Source organism: Cricetulus griseus, chromosome 7, assembly GCF_003668045.3.
Source record: "Cricetulus griseus strain 17A/GY chromosome 7, alternate assembly CriGri-PICRH-1.0, whole genome shotgun sequence".
NCBI lineage: Eukaryota > Metazoa > Chordata > Mammalia > Rodentia > Cricetidae > Cricetulus > Cricetulus griseus.
In genome coordinates, this window is record NC_048600.1 from 111,132,476 (window position 1) to 111,154,155 (window position 21,680).

The following is a 21,680-nucleotide window of genomic DNA, read 5'->3' on the forward strand; positions in this document are numbered from 1 at the left end:
AGACAGAGCTCATTCCTGGGGGAGGCAAGGGCTGGGGTGTGGGGGGAGGGGCAGCATCTTGATTTGCTCACTCCTCTAGGTTCTGGGCCCTGGGCTCTTGTCATGACCATGGAGGGCGGAGTGCACAACTGATTCCTGTCAGTTTCCACCCGGCCCTTCTCCCAGGGCAAGCTCCACATGGGTTTCCAAGCTGTGGCTTTCACCCACCAGAGAATGCTGCTAGCAAACTAGGTTACGGGATGGACATGGTAAGGGACCTGGGCCTGGAATTTGGGGAAGATTCAGCGGCTTCTCTCTTCAGGAAAAGCACCCAACCTTTCCCAAATACCCCTATGTTGGTAAAAGAAGTCCCACCCCCACCCGTTAGGACCTTCACTTACAGCCCCGAGCGGAAAGAGTTAAGGAAGTGCACCTTTTCTCTGGGAGGGAGAGAGCCCCCTAAGATGGGGAAAAGGGGCACTTTAGAAAGTAGGTATTCCCCCATCCACCCACAGCAGTTACGGAAGAACCTACAGCTGGGGGTTTCGGGCCTCCCAGGAGTTGGAATGATAACCACCAAAGAAACCCGTCTTTGAGCAAAGGCATCTGAAAATGAGGGACACAGCGCCCCTAGAGGCAAGAAACCACTCGGGTGGTGCGCCCCACTTCTCTCCCTTCCCCAGGCTCAGAGCCTTTCCTCTCCCAATGCTGCCCCTGCCTGTCAGCGGATGTAGACACCTTGTCCCCAGCCCTCCAGCTCATTCTTATTGCGCCCCAGAACCGGCCCACCACCCTCTGCACAGTAGCGGCCCTTATTCCGGCCCTTGTTCCGGTTGTCGGTCATCTCCTCCTCATAGTCTTCCTCGTCTTCCCAGGAACCCTGCCGGGCTGGTGGTGTGCCTCCCCCTGCAGGGTCTCCAGGCCCTGGGCCCTCTGAGGGGTCTGTCTCCATGTCCACACACGAGTCTCCCGGCTCCGTGTAAGCAGAGTTTCGGCTGCCGGGGGTGTCAGCATCAAACGTGTCTTGGCGGGACAGTGCCCGCAAGGTGCCTGCCCGGCCAGGTGGGTGGTTGCTGGGGTAAAGGCCCGGGGGCTGGCCCAGCTCCCCGGGGTACTCGTGCACGCTGGCGTGCTCCCCAGTGGCCCGGTCCAGCGGCTGGTCCCCGGAAGCAAGGTAGGGTCCCTGGTTAGCAGACAGACGGCACGCACCATGCAGATCAGGCAGGGGTGAGAAAAACACAACAAAGCAAGGCAGGTTAGTGATGGTACCAAGACACCAGCCTGGCTCCTGGAGGGCGCTGGCTCTAGGGGAGGGGCACCCAGGACCAGGGCGATTGGCTCTTAGAGCTCAGCCTGAGGGCAGGCCACAGGCCATTTGCTTGGGCTATCTGCTCCTCTAGCAGCCCGAGGGCACCAAACTTCCTCTGGTTTGACCTCTCCTGGTAACCATGGTAAGGAGCCCTGAATCACCGGTTCCTCAGTGCATGCTATTAACGCTTTCCTGGGTTAATCATCGTTATCAGCTCATTAGTATTGCCACTCATTAGTCAATCCTCCAGTTTTCCAAATATACTGAGATTTCAGCTCCAACTCACTGACCCCAGCTTCCTCTGCCCACACTAGACCTCAGTTACAGGCTCCCAGAATCCCACACTTCTCCCATGCCTTACACAAATGAGTCTCCAAGGCTGACAGGATTCCTCTCCTGCCCCCTTAAAGAACTCGGAACAGCCTATTTGAAGATGGCCAGTGATTCCATGTCTCCCCCACACACACCTCCCCACCCACTGGAGAGCTGACCAGTGGCTGACAGCTCCTGCCATCTCGAGGCAAATGTACCCTCTCTGCGACACCATATTTCCTGGTTAGAGTGTGGTGGGAAATAGACTACAGCACCAGTTTCCAAACTGCTTCCTGGAGCTGCTCTATGGCAGAGTGGGGAAAGCAAAGAAGTGCTTCTGAGGTCCCCCAGGCAGGACAGGGGAGGCCAGGCCCCCAGCTCCCCATGAGGAGATCCAGGATGGCTCAGCTTCTCTGAACAAGTGAGATCTGTTGCTGAAAACACACTTGAGATGCAGCAGTCTAGAATGACTTCATGGTGTTCTGGCTCTAACCCAGACCATAGACTTAATGGTGTGGGCTGAGAGATGGGCTCCGTGGGAGGAGAGCCTTTCCTGGACTGTTTCCCTGGGAGACGGTGGAAGGCACAGCTTAGTACATAGATGCTGCAGCTGGGGTCCCTCAAGGATTGCCAGGGAAGGGCAAGTTCTCTGGATTCGATGGCCCCCACTCCGTTAGATATAAAATGGGTGTGGAGCTGAGAGCTGTACTGCTAGCTTGTAATTCCAGTATCCAGGAGGCTGAAGCAGGAGGATTGCCTCCAGTTTGCGGCCAGTCTGGAACACTGGGAATTCCTGGCCAGCTATTGCCAGAACGAAACTGTGTTTCCAAAAACCAACAACAACAAAAGAGAAAAGGGCGTAGAGTCCAAGGAACAAGCCTATTGATCTTCCTCAGATTTTCTGCCTAGTTCCTGGACTTACAAGGGCTCCCATCAGGCATCAGATCCAATGGGCAACAGTCCCAGGGAGGCAGCACCAGCCAGCCCCCAGTCCCACCAAAAACAACAGACACCAGACGCTGCCGCTCACCACGTTTTTTTACAAAATAAAGCTCTTCCCTTCCTTCCCCATGTTCTCTGCACTCCAGGGTGGGAGGGAAGACCGGAGAGACACCTGCTACATGGCGTGCTCCTGTGGCTGGGCCACCGCGTCGCCTCCCTGCGGTGAAGCCTCCAGCCCTCCCCAGAAGCTGAGATTTCTCCTGAGCGAGGTGAGCACCTGTACCTGGAGGTTGGAGACGGGGGCAGGGCTGGCAGCCAGAGCTGCAGTAGCCATGGTGCGGTTCAGCAGCGGATTGGGTGGCGTGCTGCTGGGCGGGTGTGTGGCCTTCCAGTAAGCTTCCAAGTACTCTGCCAGGTGCTCGCAGGCATCTTCCAATTGGTTCTCGTCCAGTATTATGTCAAACATTTCCTGTGGAGGTGGGGTTAGGGGCGGGGCTGGGATGAGCGGGGGCGTGACCAAGGGTTGAAGGTGTGGCCTGGGTGCAGTGGGTGGAGTCAAGGGGTTGAAGGACATGGTTAAAAGGCCTCTGGATGTGGAGCAAGGAAAGGACACTCAGACCTACAAAGGACAGACTGCAGGACTCAGCCCAACTCCCTCAAATTCTAGGAATAAGGAAACGAGGGTTTGGCTCCACACTAAGGAGTGTTTTGGTCATCTGCCCACCAGCCAACCCTCTTTATCCAAGGACCAGTCTGTAACCCAGGTGCTGTCTTCCATGAAGGCTGAAGGAAACAGGAGAACCCAAATGCACACCCTCCCTTCCTTCCCTCTCCCGGTTCTGAGCACTCACGGGGGGACACTGGGCCAGCTTCTCCGAGGCTGCTATTTGGACATTGAGGTGTTTGGATTGAGACTTCCCTCGGGATTTGATGAGCCTCTGCAGTACCTGGTTGGGGGAAAGAGGGAGCTAGAAGGACACAGGCAATGAACCAAGTCTAAAAGGCAGATTCTGGTAGGAGCCAGTGGGAAATCAGAGTCAGATCGGTGGAATGTTCCATGATTCTCTGCCCTGAGCACCTCTGCCAGAATGATTTCACAAGCTCTATGTCCTCTACACAAGGCTCAGGCTCACGGCTACAAGCAAGTTACACATACACACTCACACACATACACATATACTCACATATACACACATTCACACAATACACACTCACACATACGCTCACACACATACATACACACACTCAATAAACACTCATACACACACATACACACACTCACAATACACACTCAAACACACATACACAATACACACACACATACACACATAATACACACTCGCATACACTCACACACTCACACACACACACACACACACACACACACACACACACACACCTTGTCTACAGGTCTTATTCTCCTCCTCCAGTCTCATTCCCACTAGTCCATGTGACCAGCAACACTCGTCCTTCATGGAAGAACTCCTTGCTGGTGACAAGCACTGCTCTGAGTATGTGTTTGAGATGAGGGCTTGCTATGCCACCCAGGCTGACATCCCACAGGTCCTGGGGACCTGTGATCTGCTGCCTCTTGCCTAGTCTCCTGAGTAGCTGGCACATGCCAGCTACCTGGTTGTTCTGTGCTTCTTTACAGGATCAATTTAGTCCTCCCGATACTAACTCCAGCCATGGAGGAACACCAACTCAAACTGAGAGAAAACCCACACCATGGTTGGCCTATACTATTACAAAATGTCATTGTCATAAAAATCTAAAGAAAGCCAAAAAGCTACTCTACATTAAAAAGATTACCTGTGGCAGGTGGTGGTGGGGCACGCATTTAATTCCAGCACTCAAGAGATCTCTGAGTTCAAGTCCAGCCTGGTCTACAGAGCAAGTTCCTGGACAGCCAGAGCTACACAGAAAAACTCTGTCTAGAAAAAAAAAATACTACATGCAGTGTGATCCTGGGTGGCCTCCTAGGTTATGGAAAATTGCTGTGTAATAATGCTTCTTTACACTGTGAATATGTATTACTCTCATTGGTTAAATAAAGAAGCTGGATGGCCTATAGCATGGCAGGTTAAAGTTAGGAGGGACAATCAAACTGAGGATACTGGGATGAGGAAGGGCAGAGTCCGGGGAGTCACCAGCCAGATGCAGAGGGAGCAGGAGATGGACATGCCATTCTAATAAGGTACCACCATGTGACAGGGGGTAAATAAGGCGTATGGGTTAACTTAAAATGTAAGAGCTAATTAGTAATAAGCATGAGCAATTGGCTGGGCATTTACATTGATATAAGCCTCTGTGTGGTAATTTGGGAATGGCTCCCAGGATGGGAAAAGTCCACCTACAGAGAATGGTTTCATAAGGGGGAATAGCATGACAATTGAAGAAAGCTGAATTTGGGCCACAGACCTGGAACTCAATATGAAGACCAGTTGGCCTTGAACTCACAGAGACCCACCCACTTCTGCCTCCTGAGTGCTGGAATTAAAGGTGTGCACCACATTTTTAGATAACATATGGTATACAGGGGCATTGAGACAAGTCCAGGCTGGCCTTGAACTCAGAACATAGTTGTGGCTGACCTTAACTTCTGATCTTCCTGCTTCACCCTCCTAAGAAACACATGCTGAAGTAAATAGGGGGAAGGCATAAGATTTTTTGTTAAGTGTGTGCTGAGAACTGAATCCAGAGGCTCATACATATCAAGCTTATAAACTATTAAAAAAATAAAATTGATGGGCTGGAGAGATGGCTCAGAGGTTAAGAGCACCTACTGCTCTTCCAGAGGTCCTGAGTTCAATTCCCAGCAACCACATGGTGGCTCACAACCATCCGTTATAAGATCTGGAGCCCTCTTCTGGTGTGCAGATATACATGGAAGCAAAATGTTGTATACATAATAAATAAATAATATCTTTAAAAAATAAATAAATAAAATAAAATTGAAAGGCCAGGGTAGAGGTGAATGCCTTTAGTCCCTCAGCACTCAAGAGGCAGAGGCAAAGGCAAGGGGATCTCTGTAGTTCAAAGCCAACCTAGCCTACATAGTGAATTCCAGGCCAGCCAGTGCTACATAGTGTGAAACTCTGTCTCAAATAAAATAAAAACAAGAATAAACTGAAATTGGAGCTGGGCAGATGGCACAGGCCTCTTATCCGCTACTCAGGAATCAGACACAGGAGGGTCTGGGAATTGAGGCCAGACTTGGCTACATAATGAAAACGAGAACAAAAATTAATTAAATAATTTAAATAAAATAAAATTGGACTAGAGGTAGAGACTGGTGGCATAACCCTTGCTTGGCACTTACAAGATCCCTAATAGTGTTTGATCCTTAACAGTGAAATAATTAAATGAAATGAAATTACAAGAGGTGGTATCAGGCAGATCAAAAGTTCAAGGTCAGGCTGGTAGCTCAGTTGGCAAAGTACCTGCCTCCCCAGACTGAAGACCTGAGTTCGATCCCCAGAACTAACATAAAAAGTTGGGCATTGTGGTGTGGACTTAAAATTCTAGTGCTGGGGAACTAGATCCATGATGGATCCCTGGGGCCAGTCAACCTACCAACCACACCAGTGATAGGCCCTGTCTCAAAAAATGTGGATGGCACCTGAGGAATGACACTGGAGGTTTTCCTCTGGCCCTCCATAGCTGCACACACACACACACACACACACACACACACTCACACACACACACACACACACACACACACACACACACACACACGGCTGCACACACACACAGCTACACATACACACAGCTACACACACACACCTGCACATACACACACACACACACACACACACACACACCTACACCTGCACATACACAAGAAGTTCAATGTCTTCAATGTCACCCTTTGATACACAGTGAGTTCAAGGCTAGCCTGGGATACTGGAGACCCCCATTTCAAAACAAACAAACAAAACAAAACAAAACAAAAAGCCAGAGCATGGTGACACATGCCAGCATGTGGCTGAAATCCTAAGCGCTCGGGAAACAGAGTCAAGAGGATGAGTGAATTTGAGGCCAGAAAGGACTACATGAGATCCTATCTCAAAAACTGAAAACAAAGCTAACAGAAAGAATATGGTACCTTCATGGGCACCAGGCTTTATTGCATAATTAATCCACTTACTGAGTTTTCACAATAATCACTGAAGCGTGACTAGGTAGAAGATGGGAAAACTAGGGCACAGAGAGGTTGGAAGATGGGCCAGGAGAACACAGAAATGCTAAGTAGGCACTTGGAGCCCACGCCCATAACCTCAAAGGAGGAAATGGAATCTCTGTTACATTCTAGGCCACAGGATGTTTTGCATCCATTACCTCATTTGATCTTTTCAACCTCTCCACCCTCAAGTATGTAAATTCCACCATGCCAGTTACATCATTAGGAACTAAGGACTCAGAAAGGTCAGGAAAATGGCACAGGGTTCTTAGCTCACAGGACACACACTCCCATGGACAGACAGTCTCTACTGCAGCTGCCACCATCAACTGGATTGTACACTGGACCTCTAAATCCCTGAGCTTCAGAGAGCCAGGTGTGGTGGCCTAGCCCTGTAACACATCCCTAAAGAGGCTGAGGCAGGAGCATTGTTAAATTCAAGGCCAGTCTAGGCTACATATGACCCTGCCTCAAAATTAATTGTTAAAAATTAAGAATAAGCTGGGCAGTGGTAGCAAATGCCTTTAATCCCAGCACTCAGGAGGCAGAGACAGGAATGAGCTGGAGACCAGCATGATCTACAGACAGCCAGGACAGCCAGAGCTTCACAGATCAAAACAAAACAAAACCGTCACCTAAATTCTTCTTCCATGTTTCTCAAGTCCCCACTAACATCTAGAAGGGGAAGCTGATAGAGCCAGGTGTGATTTCACATGTCTGAGTCCCAGTACTTGGTAGGCTAAGGCAGAGGAAGCAAGTTCAAGATACACAGGAAGACACTGTCTTGAAACAGAAAAAGAGCCAGGCGGTGGTGGCGCACGCCTTTAATCCCAACACTTGGGAGGGAGAGGCAGGTGGATCTCTGTGAGTTTGAGACCAGCGTGGTCTACAAAGAGTTCCAGGACAGCCAGAGCTAAACAGTAAAACGCTGTCTCAAAATAAAAATAAAAAAAAAATAAAAAGAAGAAGAAGAAGAAGAAAAGAAAAGAAAAAAAAAGAAGAAAAAAAAGATTGGAAAAAGATTGGAGAGATGACTCCATGGTTAACAATAGTACTGCACCAGGTGGTAGTGCTTTTGATCCCAGGCAGGTGTATTCCTGTGAGTTCAAGGCCAGCCTGGTTTACAGAGCTAGTTCCAGAACAGCCAAGGCTATTCAGAGAAACCTTCTTGAAAAATAAAAATTAAAAAAAGATCATGCACCACTCTTGCAGAGGACTCAAGTTTGATTCCTGGCATCCGTCTCCAGCTGCAGAGATAGCCCAAGCCTCTAGGACGACTGTACACACATGCATGTACCCACACGTAGATACACGATTAAAAAGAAAAAAAAAATTCACAGGAGGAAGGAAAGGAGAAAGTTCACGGAGTCACAACATAATAAAAATGAAACCATCCTCCCTGCCAATATCCTCTGTATCAAGTCCACATGAAGACAGTACAACAAAATAAAGCCTGATATTAGAAGATTTAAAACTTTCCAACAGCCACATAGCTGAGCGACACTGGAACAAACCATACCAGATCCTTTCATTTTTCTGACCCAGTGATGGACAAAAGAGTAGAGAGGAGACAGACCTGTATAACCCTAATAAAATTTATAAACATTGACTACACAGAAGATACAGGCCACTTCTCATATCCACACGGTCTTACAGAGAAGGGAACTAAGGCTGGGGGCCGTCGGATAAGGCAGCCTGTCAGAAGTAATGCCACGAACCAAGCAGCCCTGCTCCATGACATTCCTTGTCTACCATGAGAACCAGTCTCCTGCACCCACCTTGGGAGATGTGATCTTGATGTAAACAATGATGGGGGCCAGCGACGTTTTCGAGAGCTGGGCTGGGTGGTTGATGGTGTCAGCATCCAGGGCAACCAGCTGCAAGGTCCGGGCCAGCTCGAAGATCCGTTCAATCTCACTCTGTACCTCAGCTGGGGCATGGAGTCAGGGGAGGGGATCGTAAGGCACCCCAGGAGGCAGTGGAGAGAGGGAATGCTTCTGGAGAATTCCCAGCACATCCCACCCACACTGACAGGCTGGGAGGGGGAGAGTAGGTGGGCAGCTCACCCAGGCTGGAGCGTGTGTTGGAGCGCTCGATGATAATGTGTTTGCTGGGGTTGTTGAGGACGGAGCGCTTAGCCAGGGAAATGTCAGCGGTTACCCGAGTGATGGAGATCCTGAAGCACCAGGCAGGGAGGAAATCAGGGGTTCGGTGGGCAAGAACACACTGTACACAGACAGGGCTCAGGCCTGCCACCCGAGTGGCCCCTGCAGACATCTTGCTCATCCCCAAGTGGAAGGTGGGAGCCAGCTCTCAGGGTCTCACCTGCCATCAAACCGATGCTTCAGGAAGTCAAACAGTGCTTTCTGCATCATGTCTGTCACCTGTCATTGTGGGGGGCAGGGGAGAGGGAGAAGTAAGGCTCTGAAACCTCCCAGGAGGTCAGCCTGCTGGGTATCTTGAGCCCCCCTTTCTACCTTCTTTCAAAATTCTTGAGATGAAAGGGCCTCCAACACACCCTGAGCCCCCCTGGTCCTTATGTGGAATCTCAAAGAGGGCTCTTAAGAACTTTCCTTAGGAGACTAGGCCCTCCTGAGTGGGCTTCCCATGGGTCAGGCCCCTCTGGGGGTTTTCTCTGAAGGGTGTGGGCTTTGGGGAGACAGGATCTTTGGGAGATCTTTCCACGCACACTTTGGAGGTCTGGGCCCATCTGGGTGCACAGCCTTTTAGAGTTCCTACCTCATAGCCCTTGAGCGATGGTCCCACCAGGATGATGGGCCTCATGGAAGGCACCACGTCATAGGGGGGCACATGCTCTGTCTGGGAGGGAAGCAGGGAAGGGAAACCCCAGAGTAGAGATGGCATCAGCCCCTCTCCCCAAGTCTCCAGGCTCCCACATGCAGCCTTTCCCCCCTTTGACCTCCAAGCCCAGATGTTGGTGTCACAGGAGGGAGGAGGGGTGGCTGGGAAGGACCAGGAAGGGAGGGGAAAGGGGAAAGATATGGGAATGGGTGTTAGAAGGTCCCCCAGCTCATCCCAGCATGGGACAGACACAGAAAGCTGTTATACTCACCGACTTCTGCTTCTGTTTGGCTGGGTCCAGAGATTGCCAGGAGGGGGAAGGGAAGGAGAGAGGGGAAGGCACCAGGCAGGGGTAGAAGGCCAGGAAGGAGCCAGGACAGGAAGAGGGGCAAGAGAGTGGGTAGACGAGGAAAAATAACAGGCATGCGTGTTAGTGACAGACAGAGCCAGAGAGGGGATAGGACCCCGGGCCGAGGGGAGCCAAAGGTGGCCTAGGAGGCTGGAGGCAGGACTGACAACCACGTGGACGTGAGAATAGTGGGACATGCCTCCTGCCCTTCTAATCTAGCTCTGGAATGAGCTAGAGAAGTTGGAAGCCCCTAATTCAGAGCCCACCCTCTGCTCCGTTGGATACCTTCCAGTATATTTTAAGGGTTCCCCTGAGGACCTGCTTTGCATCCAGTAGACCCCTCATACATCCACTCAGAGTAGGAAAGGGGCTAAAGAATGCCATTCCATCCTTTATAATCCTGGGAGTGGGGTTTTATAAAGCGAGGGATGGTCCCATCCCATCCTGTCCCACCCCCCTTACATCCAGCCAGGCAGAAAGCCCCAAGACTTGAAGCAAAGACTGGGCCACATCTGAACCACACCAGCCCCTTTCTTTACCAAGAGCTGGGTCCTGACTCCCCTCACAAGAAATGAGACAGAATTACCTTCTTAAAGAAGGGGATGCGCTTGCCGTGGGGTGGCGGCGTGGTGACACTGCTCACACTAGTCTTGGCAGAGCCGCTCTGCTCCCCTAGCTCTGCCTCCTCATCCTCTAACTCTAGGGGGTCTAGCTCAAAGGCTAAGTTAGTCATTTCGTTACCTGGACCAGTCAGGAAGGAGGTCAAGGGAGAAGAGTGAGATGGGCGTGAAGACACAGTGCAGAACACAAGGAGGGGATGGGGGAAAAAGAAAGAAGAGGTGAATGGAACAGGGCGAGGAGAATGGATGGGGGAAGGCAGAGAGATGGAGCTACCACAGAGAGGGGACAGGAGAGACGCAACAGGCTCAGCTTGTCGGCTATCCTATCCTTGATGGAGAGGTACCACTGTATGTGTATGGGGGACTCAGATTTCGGGTACCTCCTATTGCTGGGAGGAGGGGCCACCCCCATGGAGAGACCACCCCACCTAGGAAAAACCCTCCCCTGGGCTGCAGGCAGCTCTTACCACTGGCAGGGGGTGTGGGGCGGCGAGTGCCAGTCACCACGTCTCCCAGACTGGAACTGGAGTTGTCACCTGACTTGCTGTGTGGGCGGGGAAGCAAAGGAACTGATGAGCACAGGTGGGCGTGGGCTGCAGGACTTGAGTTCTGACATGGGTGCACGCCCCCTCCCCCGTAAGGCCGTGGCAGTCCCTTGCCCTGAGGACTCCTTGCTGCTGGCCTCTCCAAAGATAGCGCAGCCCCACCCCCAGGCAGACACCTGGAGCTGAGGCGGTTCTGACGCAGGGCCTGTTCCTGCAGCAGGCGAAGGCTGTCCAGTTTGACAGGGCTGGGGATGAAGCCAACCTCGCAGCCTTCCTTCACCAGCCGCCCGATCCACCAGTCGTTATTGTATTTCTGTGAACAAGAGACCAAGAGGGAGACTGGTGGGAAGCATAGCTACCGGCCAGCCCTGCCGGTAGATGGCGCCCTCAAACTAGCCCCCCCCCCTGCACCCCCAGCTTCAACCTCTGACGAAAGCCTCCTAATTTCCAAGACAATGCCAAGGCTGGGACCCTCTCTAACCATGGACCACCCTCTGCTAGAGAGGAGGGAAGAACACTCCTGCCTCCCTGAGACCCACACTGCAGGAGATCAGCTGTCACGTGAAAGCGGACACCCACAGGAACCAGATACACTGTCGCTATTGCAGGACTCAACATCACTGTGACCTAGGCATTGCCATCCATTAACCAATGAAACCTCAGGGGCTCAGAAAGGTAAAGAGATTCGCCTGAGGTTGCACAGCAGACTCAGCCCAGCGCTGTTCGACTCAGCAGCTTTTCCCCCACTAGTCTTCCAGACACCTCTGGCACCTCTACCCACACAGCCCTCATTTCCCACCCCCACTCCCACCTCCCTCCAGGTGCCACGTGTTCAGCCCACCTCCTTGATGTGCAGGAAGTCCTTGGGCTCAAAGGTGATGGCCACTCCCTGCACAGGCACCTCATCCCCTGGAGACGGATTGTAGCCAACATTTGTCCGGACAGCAAAAGCCACTGGTTTGGTCTAGAGGAGATAAATGAGGTGGATGAAAGTGGGGGGCTGAAGCCAAGTAGCACCTTGCTTGACTGGGATAGTGACTATGTGGTTGTTTGCCTTGTAAATTATTCATTAAAATGTATACTGAGATGGATTGTGTGGTTTTCTGTAACGTTTACAATAAAAAGTCGGGGAGGGGGGTGCTGGGGAGATGGCTCATCAGATAATGACATTTATTGCACAAGCTTGGCAATCTGAGTTTGAGCCCCAGAACGTAAGTAGAGGCACACAGAACTGACTTTATAAAGGTGATTTCTGTGTGCTAAAACATGCATGTCCACACACATACAACATCATGCCCAAACACACACAAGAGCGCACACATACTGATTAGCTAAAAAGAAACAAAATAGGGGCTGGAGAGATGGCTCAGTGGTTAAGAGCACTGACTGCTCTTCCAGAGGACCCACGTTCAATTCCCAGCAACCACACACAGACATACATGCAGGTAAAACATCAATCAATGTACATCAAATAAAAATAAATTATTTAAAAAAAAGAAAAAGAAACAAAAACTGGAATTCAAGGCTGGAGAGTTGGTTCAGTAGGTAAAGGTACCCACCACCGAGTTTGATAGATGACCTGAGTTCGATCCCCAAGACTAACATGGTGGAAGGAGAGACCCAACTCCCATAGTTGTCCCTGACCTCCGCACCACAACATGCGACATGACATACAAAAACGAGATCAATTTTAAAATATTTAAAAATGGAATCTAGCCCTGTTACGGTGGAGGGAGCCTTGGGGAACGGCACCCGGAGGAGAGGACAACAGGAATGGCAAAGCCGATGCTCACTGTGGCCAGACAGTGTAACCAGTCTCACCTGTGGCACCTCACTTATTCACAAAATCCTATGGTTTTGTTAGAATTGTTATTATCCCCACTTTGTTTTATTTATTTATTTGGAGATGCCAGGACTCATGGCTGCCATCAAGCACTCAGGAGGCTGAAGCAGGGGGATGTTTCTGAGTTCAGGTTGATCTATAGGCTCTATAATGACTTCCAGGCCAGTCTGGATTACAGGGAAAGCCTAAGCCTCAAAAAACAAGTTTTGAAATACACGCCTTTTGGTGCATGCCTTTAATCCCAGCACTCGGGAGGCAGAGGCAGGTGAATTTCTGTGAGCTCCAGGCCAACCTGGTCTACAAAGCTACACAGAGAAACACTGTCTCAAAAGACAAAAAAAGAAAGAAAGAAAGAAAGAAAGAAAGAAAGAAAGGAAGGAAGGAAGAAAAAGATGTCCATTATTATTTCTGTTTCACAGGACTGGGGATGGAAGCGAAGCTTTGTATACAAGGTGAGCGCTCTACCACTGAGCCCATTACATCCTCACCACGGTTGATGTTTATTTCTAGTTGTTGTTTTACTTTTGATTGGTTTAATTTTTTAAAAATGTGTGTTAGAGAGGGAGCAGGAGGGGGATGAGCATGAGTGTGCCATGCCATAGCACCTATGTGTTCAGGAATCAATTCTCTCCTTTCACTGTTGGTCCCAGGAATCTAGCCCAGGGGGTCAGGCTTGCCCCACAAGTGCTTTTACTGACAGCAAGCTTACCAGCTCCTCACCCCCTTTTTTCTTTCTTTCTCTTTTTTTTTTTTTTTTTTTTTGAGACAAGGTCTGGGATTACAGACATGTGCCATCAAGTCTGATTTATGTGATGCTAGGGGGAGCACTGTACCAACTGAACTACAACCCCAGCCCAGGCTGTCATTCTTCTGGAGCTTTGAGCTTCCAGTCAAGCCTAAGATGATCCCCTTATCCAGTTTAACTGGCCTGTGACGTTCATAAGGTTTCTCAGTAATGATCCCTGATTTCAGATGCACTAATATAACTACCTTCGCCACCACAGACACAGATGAGGACAGATAGCCCAAGAACATGGCCTTTAGGAGCTGGAGAGATGGCTCAGTGGTGAAAAGGACCTGGGTTTGTTTACCAGCACCTACATCAGGTGGCTCACAATTGACTGTAATTCCAGCTCCAAGGGTCTGATGCCTTTGTCTGGCCTTTGTGGGTATCTGCACGTGCTTAGCATACAGACATACACATAACTGAAAATAAGTAAGTAAATGTTAAAGCCCAGTGTGGTGGTATACATCTTAAATCCCAGCACTTGAGTGGCAGAGGAATCTCTATGAGTTTGAGGCCAGCCTGGTCTACAGAGTGACTTCTGGGTCAGCCAAAGCTATATAATGAGACTCTGCCTCAAAACAAAGAAATCTTATAAAATAACCTAGAATTTGATATTTAACATTGTTGGTGCTTCCAAGAGCATCAGGTACGTTGTTTTGTGCACATTAAGGTGTCAAGGAAAGGTGGCAAAAAAAGTTATCACCATGGCTGTGAGATGGCTCAGTAGGTAAAGTGCTTGTGTCGTGGGGGGGGGGGGGCTAAGATGACTTCTGGCTAGCATCCTCTCCTGGGGTGGCAGTGTCCCACTACTAGATAAACATCCTAGCACCCATGTAAAGGCCAGGAACATCAGTTTACATCTGGAACCCCAGCACTGTGGTTTCAGGAACAGAGTAGGTGAATGCCAGGAAGGCTCACTGGCTAGTCTAGTCAAAATGGCAAGCTCCAGGTTCAGTGAGGAAGAACTGAGGAAGCTCTCTGACATTGACCTCTGGCCTCCCCTACAGCATACATGAGTGAGTGCACCTGTACATAGTAGCGCACACACCGCAAACACATGTACACATATATCTGTGAACACACACACACAGCTACCATCAGCCATATGTGGTGGCTCAGTCTGTAATTCCAACTCTTGGGAGGCTGAGGAAGGAGAATTGCTGTAAATTCTGGGACATCCTGGGCTACAGAATAAGACCCTGTTTCAAACATCAGAGAGGAGAGCCAGTGAGATGGCTCAGATTGCCAACAAGCCTGACACCTGAACTGGGTCCCTTGGTAGAAGTAGATACCTGCCCCAAGTTGTCCTTGGACTCCTATACGTTCAGTACAGCATGGTGCCCCCCCCAAAGGGTGATTTTAAAAATGTAAAAACTCTCCATAAGAAAAGGTTTGGGATATAGCTCAGTGGCAGAGAACTCACCTGGCATGAATAAGGCTGTAGGTTCAATCGTGTGTGGGGGGGGGAGGGGGTATGAGTGTGAAGGTGTTTGTGTAGGTATTAGTGTGTAGGTGTGTGTGTGGGTAATTAGTGTGTAGGTGCATGTGTGTGTGTGTGTGTGTGTGTGTGTGTAGGTATTAGTGTGTAGGTGTGTGGGGGTAATTATTGTGTAGGTGTGTGTAGGGGTGTGTGTGTGTGTGTAGGGGTGTGTGTGTGTATGTGTGTGTAGGGGTATGGATCAGAACAAGAAGCTAGGTGTATTCTGAAGACTGAAACAGAACCACTGGAAGTTCAAGGCAAGTATGAGCTGCCCAGGAGACTCTGCCTCCAGAACAAACAACCAAGGCTGGAATTCCAATCCAGGACGTTTGATTCTAGAAAGTAGTTTTGTTTTCCTGGTAGTGCTGAGGATTTAACCCAGGACCTTGTGCAAGCTAAATGAGCAATCTACCGTTGAGCTACATCCCTAGCCCAGGAAGAAAGTTTCATCACTTATCAAGCAAAAGCATCACTTTGCTGTCTGAGGAGGAAGATATCACAGCCCATATTTTCTTCACAGGGGAAAGACACCATGAGGTCTGAGACAGACCTCTGCAAGTAACTGGCACTGAGTCTGCCCAGGATCTCTCAGGATGGGGTGGGGGAGAAGGTGAGAATAATGCCCACAAGTTCCCTTCCCCTCATCCATCTCACCTTGGCTTTCTCCAGCTGAGCTAAGGCCTGGCGCTCTGCCTCCTTCCTTAAGGCTTCCCGGTCTTCCTCCAGAGACACATCGGAGTCTGATGGGCGGCTTGTGTAGGACTCTGCTGAGCCCTGAAAGCAGAGGGGGCCAGGTCAGGGCAGCGCCACTTCTTAGGGCTCCTGGGAAGGCATGGAGGAGCTACCCATCTTAAAGACCTAAAGTCCCATCAGTCCAGCACAATGCCACATGGCCTAGAAAGAGGTATTCTTAGGAAGAGGAGTCCAGGGATCAAGGTTTGCAAGCCTGTAGGATGAGTGTGACCCTAGAAAAGGTGACAACAGCAAGCTAGGGGGTTAAGACAGGTCTAATGACAGCTGCTTGGGCTTGGGAGAGGGTGGGAACCTGATAGGGGCACAGCCCAAGGGAGGAGTGCCAGGGGATGAATCTAACTCCTGGCTCCTCCTTCCCTGCCCTGCCCCCTGAATGGCTGAGTGAGAAGTCACAGCAGAAGCTCAACACCATCCTTTCCAGGGACAGTAGCCACCTTCTTAGGCCTGAATCCTCACTGTTGCCCATGGGTGGCCTGTTGGAATGACAGGGCCACCAAAAACATTGCTTGAGGATCAGGGGAGCAAGATACCTACTTCCCAAACCCCTCTAGCTGGGAATTTCTGATTAGAGGCACTCCAGGCTCTCCTATGATTTTCAGGGAAGTGCAGACAAGAGATGCAAGTGAAAGGCAGAACATGGAGCAGCCTTTGCCCCATACCAGGCTGCTAGAATGCCAAGGTAAAGTCAGGTTGAGAAGACTGGAAGCCAACTTGGACCACAGTCACCATCCCAGAGTTCAAAGAACTCTAGTAGAGACATATCCATATGTACAAGACACATGGAACCTGTACAGATATCATGGCACTGGTGGTGAACGTACAGACGTGTGTGTGTGTGTGTGTGTGTGTGTGTGTGTGTGTGTGTGTGTGTATTTGGAAATATAAAAAGTGTGCTTGAAAAAACTGTACTAAAAAAAAAAAAAGGAAAAACAACAATTTGAGGCCGGCCTGGTCTACAGAGTGAGTTCCAGGACAGGCTCCAAAGCTACACAGAGAAACCCTATCTCAAAAAAAAAAAAAAAAAAAAAAAAAAAAAAAAAAAAAAAATATATATATATATATATATATATATATATATATATATATATATGCTGTACTCCATAATATGTCATAATATGTGCTAGGTGTGAACAATTGAGTCACCTAGGGCAGCCAGAGGTCTTCGTCCCGACCCTGACGGTGGAAACAAAGGGCAGGATGTGGGGACTTGCTGTGACTTCTGGGGTGGTAGCAGACAAGTCTGGGAGGGAATACGGGGAAGAGAGGGATCTCTCCTGAGGGCAGCAAAGAGCCACTTGGCTGGGATTATCCATTGGTTTGGCATGGAGAGAGGAGGCCAGGACCTATCTCTCCCCAAACACCCTGGCCATCAACTGGTACAGGCATTACCTTCCTAGGGAAAACCTGAGAATGGGGAGGGGTGTTCACTGCAGAAGGGTTGGGCTAGGACTTGGATCACTAATTAAAGCTGGAAAAGAGACACAAAGCCAGGGAAGGGAGAAGTAAAAGACCCCATTCTCCCCTGTTGCACAGTCCCCCATAACAAGAATCAGATGGCTAGACAGACAGAGAGACAAGCAGAGGTGGATAGGCAGAGGCACCCACTGACCCCAACAGACTCGCATATGCACACTCACATACACACAATCATAAACGGAGACGGCAAAGTCAGGAAGCAAGGAGAAGGGCTGCAGAAAGGCCCTCCACAGCCATCTGAGGCGTTGTTTCACTCCCCCAACCACCTGCCCCATCCCCAGCTCACCACCACCAGGGTCCGACTGGGCGCCTCCATCCCGGCACCCTCAGTGCCCAGCCCTGCTGGCCTAGGGTGGCCCACACAACCCGTTCCCCCAGGGGCTCAGGTTACAAGCAGAGTTGCTACATGTGCAAACTGCTAGAGTATATTTAGCTCAGAGATGTGGCAAGGTCTGCCCCCCACTCCTGCCACCTACTGGGGGTAGGACTTGAGGAGCTAAGAGGAGGAAGACGGGAGGCTGTGGGGTCTGACCCCCTTGGCTGGCAAGGGGAAACTGAAGGCTCTTCCCGCCATGAGTAAGAACAAAAGCACATCTTCATTCTTTCTAGACCTGGCCTTGGCCCAGTTCTGGAACAGAAGGGCTGAAGGAACCGTTAAAGAAAAGACTTCTGGACTGTTTGTGTATTTCAGACACACTCAGATCAAGGCCTTCCTTCAGTTTCTGGAGCTAGGCCTGGGCTCACATGTGCAAAATCTAGAGAAAAGAAAGTACTCACTCCAGAAAGCGATGGCTCAGCCTGCTACTACCTTCTCTGGGACATAGTGGGGCTCACCCCAGGGGGTTCCTCCTGTCTAGTGTCCTCTCCCTCATGCTCTGCCTGTTATCTCCTTACCACACTCCTTTCCTTGTCTGATCCCAAGCCCCTCTTGCCTTTTTTGGGTACCAGACTTTGTTGAGATGCTCAGTAGTCATAGCAACCACATGCCTCCTCACTGCCTCTCCCCAGCCTAAGATGGCCTGGGGTTGAGGGAAGAGAGGAAAGTGGCAGTTTTCCCAGCTCAGCATGAGGGCCCAGGGAGCTACTGTCAGCACCCACTTCAGCTTGGGACTCAGGCTAGAGCTCTCCAAAGTGAAATACCTCCCCTCCCATATCTTCTTCTCTCTGCATACTGAAGAGTCCTTTTGGAAGTGGGGAGCACGTGTGCCTGACCCACACCTAACCAGAGCCCAGTGTCTCAGCTTATTTCCAAGCACCTGCCTCAGCCCCACCCTGTCACAGATTCTGGGGGAGGACATGGAAGCAGACAGCCGGCAGGGGGAGTGGGTGACAGCCCGAAGCAAGCCAGGAGGAGGCAGGCCAGGCTGTCCCTGAATGAGATGACGCAGGCAGGCAGCAGGGGCTGGTAGCTGGTGCTGGAGGAGGGGCTGGCGGGGGCGGGGGCTGAGGCAGTGGGTGCAGCTGACAGCACATCCAGGAGAGGTCACGGGGTGTCAGAGTGTTGTGGTGGTTCCAGGCAGGTGACAAACGATATGAGATGGGGTGCCTGGAGTAAGTCGCAGGCCAGCCTGCACCAACCAGCTGCATCTCCTCCCAAGCCATCATCCCCAGTTACCTGGCGGACAAAACTGTTGGATGTTGTATCCGAGGATGTACTCCCATCAGATCTTTTGAACCGCCCTTTTCTCTTGCTGTATTTGCCCTGGAGAGGTGGGGAAGGAACAAGAGTGAAATCAGAAAGACCCTTTCCCAGTTCTCCTCCTACAGGGGCTTGTGCTAAGGGCCTAGCCCCGGGACACTCTGCTCTGCCTCACCCCTCTCCTCTCCTTCTAGAGGTGGCCAGCCTGAAAGGAAAAAGGGTCTTCCACCTCACTGACACCAGACAACAGCCACCGGGAAGAACCGTGCAAGAGAGCCTGGGCGGCACACACAGGGATCCCCAAATCAAGCCGAAGGCTGGGAAGCAAAGGGCCTGAGAAATGGGAGGTTCATTAGACAGCAAAGCTAATTAAGATGCTGGGCAGGCTGCAGCAGCCTCGGGGGAAGGGAGAGGCTGCCTGCAGTGCTGGGGGTGGAGGAAGAGAGGGGGATGTCCTCTCCCCTGCATCTGGAGCTGAGGGGGCAGAGCACGCTGTGCCCCCAGAGAGAGGAGGGAAGGCAACCCAGGGCCAGGCTCAGTTCCTCCCCTGAGTCCAACTCTTGTGCTTTCTGCTTTCCAGAGTAGGGAGGGTAAGACACTCTCAGCTCGTGAGGACCCAAAGCCACATTTCTGGGGAAGGAAGAGGAAGGAGGCTCAGAAAGTAAACATCAACCTGTGGCCTGGTGCCTGGGGAGTAGGTTCTGCTTCTCACTCTCACCTCCAGCCTACCAGGACCTTCCTCAGCCTCCCTCCTCCTCATCAGGGTTTATATTCCTCCCCAAGGTAGGATCCACCCTACTTCCACCCCAGCTGCTTCGGCCCATGCCCCCTCCCCACAGTACTAACCCTGCCCATCAATCAAAAGGCCACTTTGGCCCCACCCCAAGCTGAGACTGGAACATAGTCCTGCCAGTCCCAGGTAAGATGGCTAATCAATCAATCTTACTGGACTCTTACTGGGGTGGGGGGTTCCTGCCTGACCTCTCAGAGGCCAAAGGTATGGACCAAGGCTTCACGAATCTCTATGCTTCCTACAAGTGAGCTGCTTCTTTGCTCTCTCTCACTCCCCCCCCACACACACACACTTGGCCCTTGCCCAGTACGAATGGGCAGAATGTCCATCCAAGAGCCCCTGCCCCCAGACTTTCTTTGACCAAAGACCCTAGAGGAGCCTCAACCACACTGCAGCTCTGGCTCCTGAGACCTGGTAACAAGGAGGCTGGATAGCCAGGCATAGTAATCCCCACACTGTAATCTCCACACTTCCAAGGTAGAGGCAGGAGGATCAGTAGGTTCAAAGCCAACCTAGAGTACATAAGATCCTAACACACACACACACACACACACACACACACACACACACACACACACACACACACGCTCTTCCATGATCCTCTCTCCTTCTTCTTTCAAAGTGGACTTACGGCCAACCTAGTTTTGGGTCGCCCTACAAACCTAAGAGGATCCCCTAGTGAACCTCATATTCTTACACACCACTACCCTAACCCAGCTGAGCAAAGGGAGTGGCCTTCAGAGGGACAGGGGACAGCTGAAAGGAAGGCATCAGTCAGCTGCTTCCCAGGCTGCAAGGGGCCTGGGGTGGAGGAATGAGGTATTTTTAGGTCTGACCTGACTCCCCCCAAACACACCCTTCAATCACATCCTGGTGCTTACAGTTGCTCCACTCTGGCCACAGCAATGCAAGAGTTAATGCTATCCTTGGAGAAGGACAAGTCTGAGAAAAATCCCCTGGCATGGCCACCACATACCCTCCTGGTCATTCTTTGGGGACTTTCTATGTACAAGAATGCCCCTACCTGGGGGTAACCCAGGGACCATAGAAAAAGTGAGAGGGGGGAAAAGGCAGAGCCCCTCCCCCAGGTAAAACAGCTTCCTCCCCTCCAAGACAGTGAGTTGGCACCCATCCAACTTTCCAAACTTCGGAGGCTCCCACCCCTTGGGGCAGGGGGAGGGGTAAGCCAATGTGGGTGTTGGGGGGAGGGAAACATCCAAGGGAGGGATGGAGGCCAGGTGACTAGGCAAGGGCCTCCCAGGGCTGATGCCTTCTCCACCTTCGAAAGCCAGTGTCTGAGCCTTCGAAGGCCTGTTGTCAACGCCCTCTGACCATCGTTTCTGCCGTCTCCCAGTACTACCCCCACCCCACCCACACCCGCTAGCGCCCCCAAACGTGCTCTGCGTCGCCCCCCTCGCCTGATTCGCTCTCCAGCTTCCCTCCAACTCCTCTTCTCAAGGCCTGGATTTCCCCCACCCCCCCATCACCAACCCCGTGTCAGCCTGCCGGAGCCTGTACCCCAGCAGCAGGGACCTGGACGCCGGAGAGACCTGGAGGCGAGGCTGACAGGCATCCGACCCACCCCCTCTCCGCTCCGCAGGACCGCAGCCCAACTCCGACCAATAGTCAATCGATCATTAACCCTTGAGAATAGGGGGTCGCGCAGATACCCCTCTCCCACCCACCGGGGCATATAACCCTTTCCTTCCCGGAGCTTCTCGAGCCAATCCCAAGGTCCGCAGGAGCGGTCCCTTTCCCTCGAGCCCGGCACCTCCCCTCACCTGTGGGCTGGGGTCGAAGACCTCCATAGGGATCTCCTGGGAAGGTGGGTAAGGGCCCCGGGACATTCCGCTCTTCTGGACCAT

General features: G+C 51.3%; 1 protein-coding gene across 4 annotated transcripts; it reads right to left on the reverse strand.

The window, feature by feature from the left end:
- Positions 1-391: 391 nt before the first annotated feature.
- Cacnb1 (calcium voltage-gated channel auxiliary subunit beta 1) lies at positions 392-21,680 on the reverse strand. Of its 4 annotated transcripts, none has more exons than XM_027424056.2 (14): positions 21,597-21,680; positions 18,999-19,085; positions 15,809-15,928; positions 11,886-12,008; positions 11,221-11,357; positions 10,967-11,043; positions 9,802-9,821; positions 9,468-9,548; positions 9,054-9,112; positions 8,795-8,904; positions 8,507-8,658; positions 3,394-3,489; positions 2,826-3,011; positions 392-1,162 (listed from the first exon to the last, which is right to left on the reverse strand). In XM_027424056.2, exons 1-14 carry the CDS (start codon positions 21,678-21,680, stop codon positions 701-703), a joined length of 1,794 nt encoding a protein of 597 aa, XP_027279857.1. In that variant the 3' UTR covers positions 392-700. The 4 variants fall into 4 exon arrangements, with proteins under 4 accessions (XP_027279857.1, XP_027279858.1, XP_035303881.1 ...); XM_027424057.2 differs by lacking the exon at positions 9,802-9,821 and adding an exon at positions 10,466-10,620; XM_035447990.1 differs by lacking the exons at positions 392-1,162; positions 9,802-9,821 and having other exon boundaries at positions 2,682-3,011; positions 9,468-9,544.

Excerpts from the sequence above, each read along its gene's own strand:
- Cacnb1 (XM_027424057.2), bottom strand. The coding sequence starts at position 21,680 with ATGGTCCAGAAGAGCGGAATGTCCCGGGGCCCTTACCCACCTTCCCAG. Across the intron at positions 11,044-11,220 it reads CAGAACCGCCTCAGCTCCAG|CAAGTCAGGTGACAACTCCA; the intron begins GTGTCTGCCTGG and ends CCGCCCACACAG. Across the intron at positions 9,113-9,467 it reads CATCGCTCAAGGGCTATGAG|GTGACAGACATGATGCAGAA; the intron begins GTAGGAACTCTA and ends CCACAATGACAG.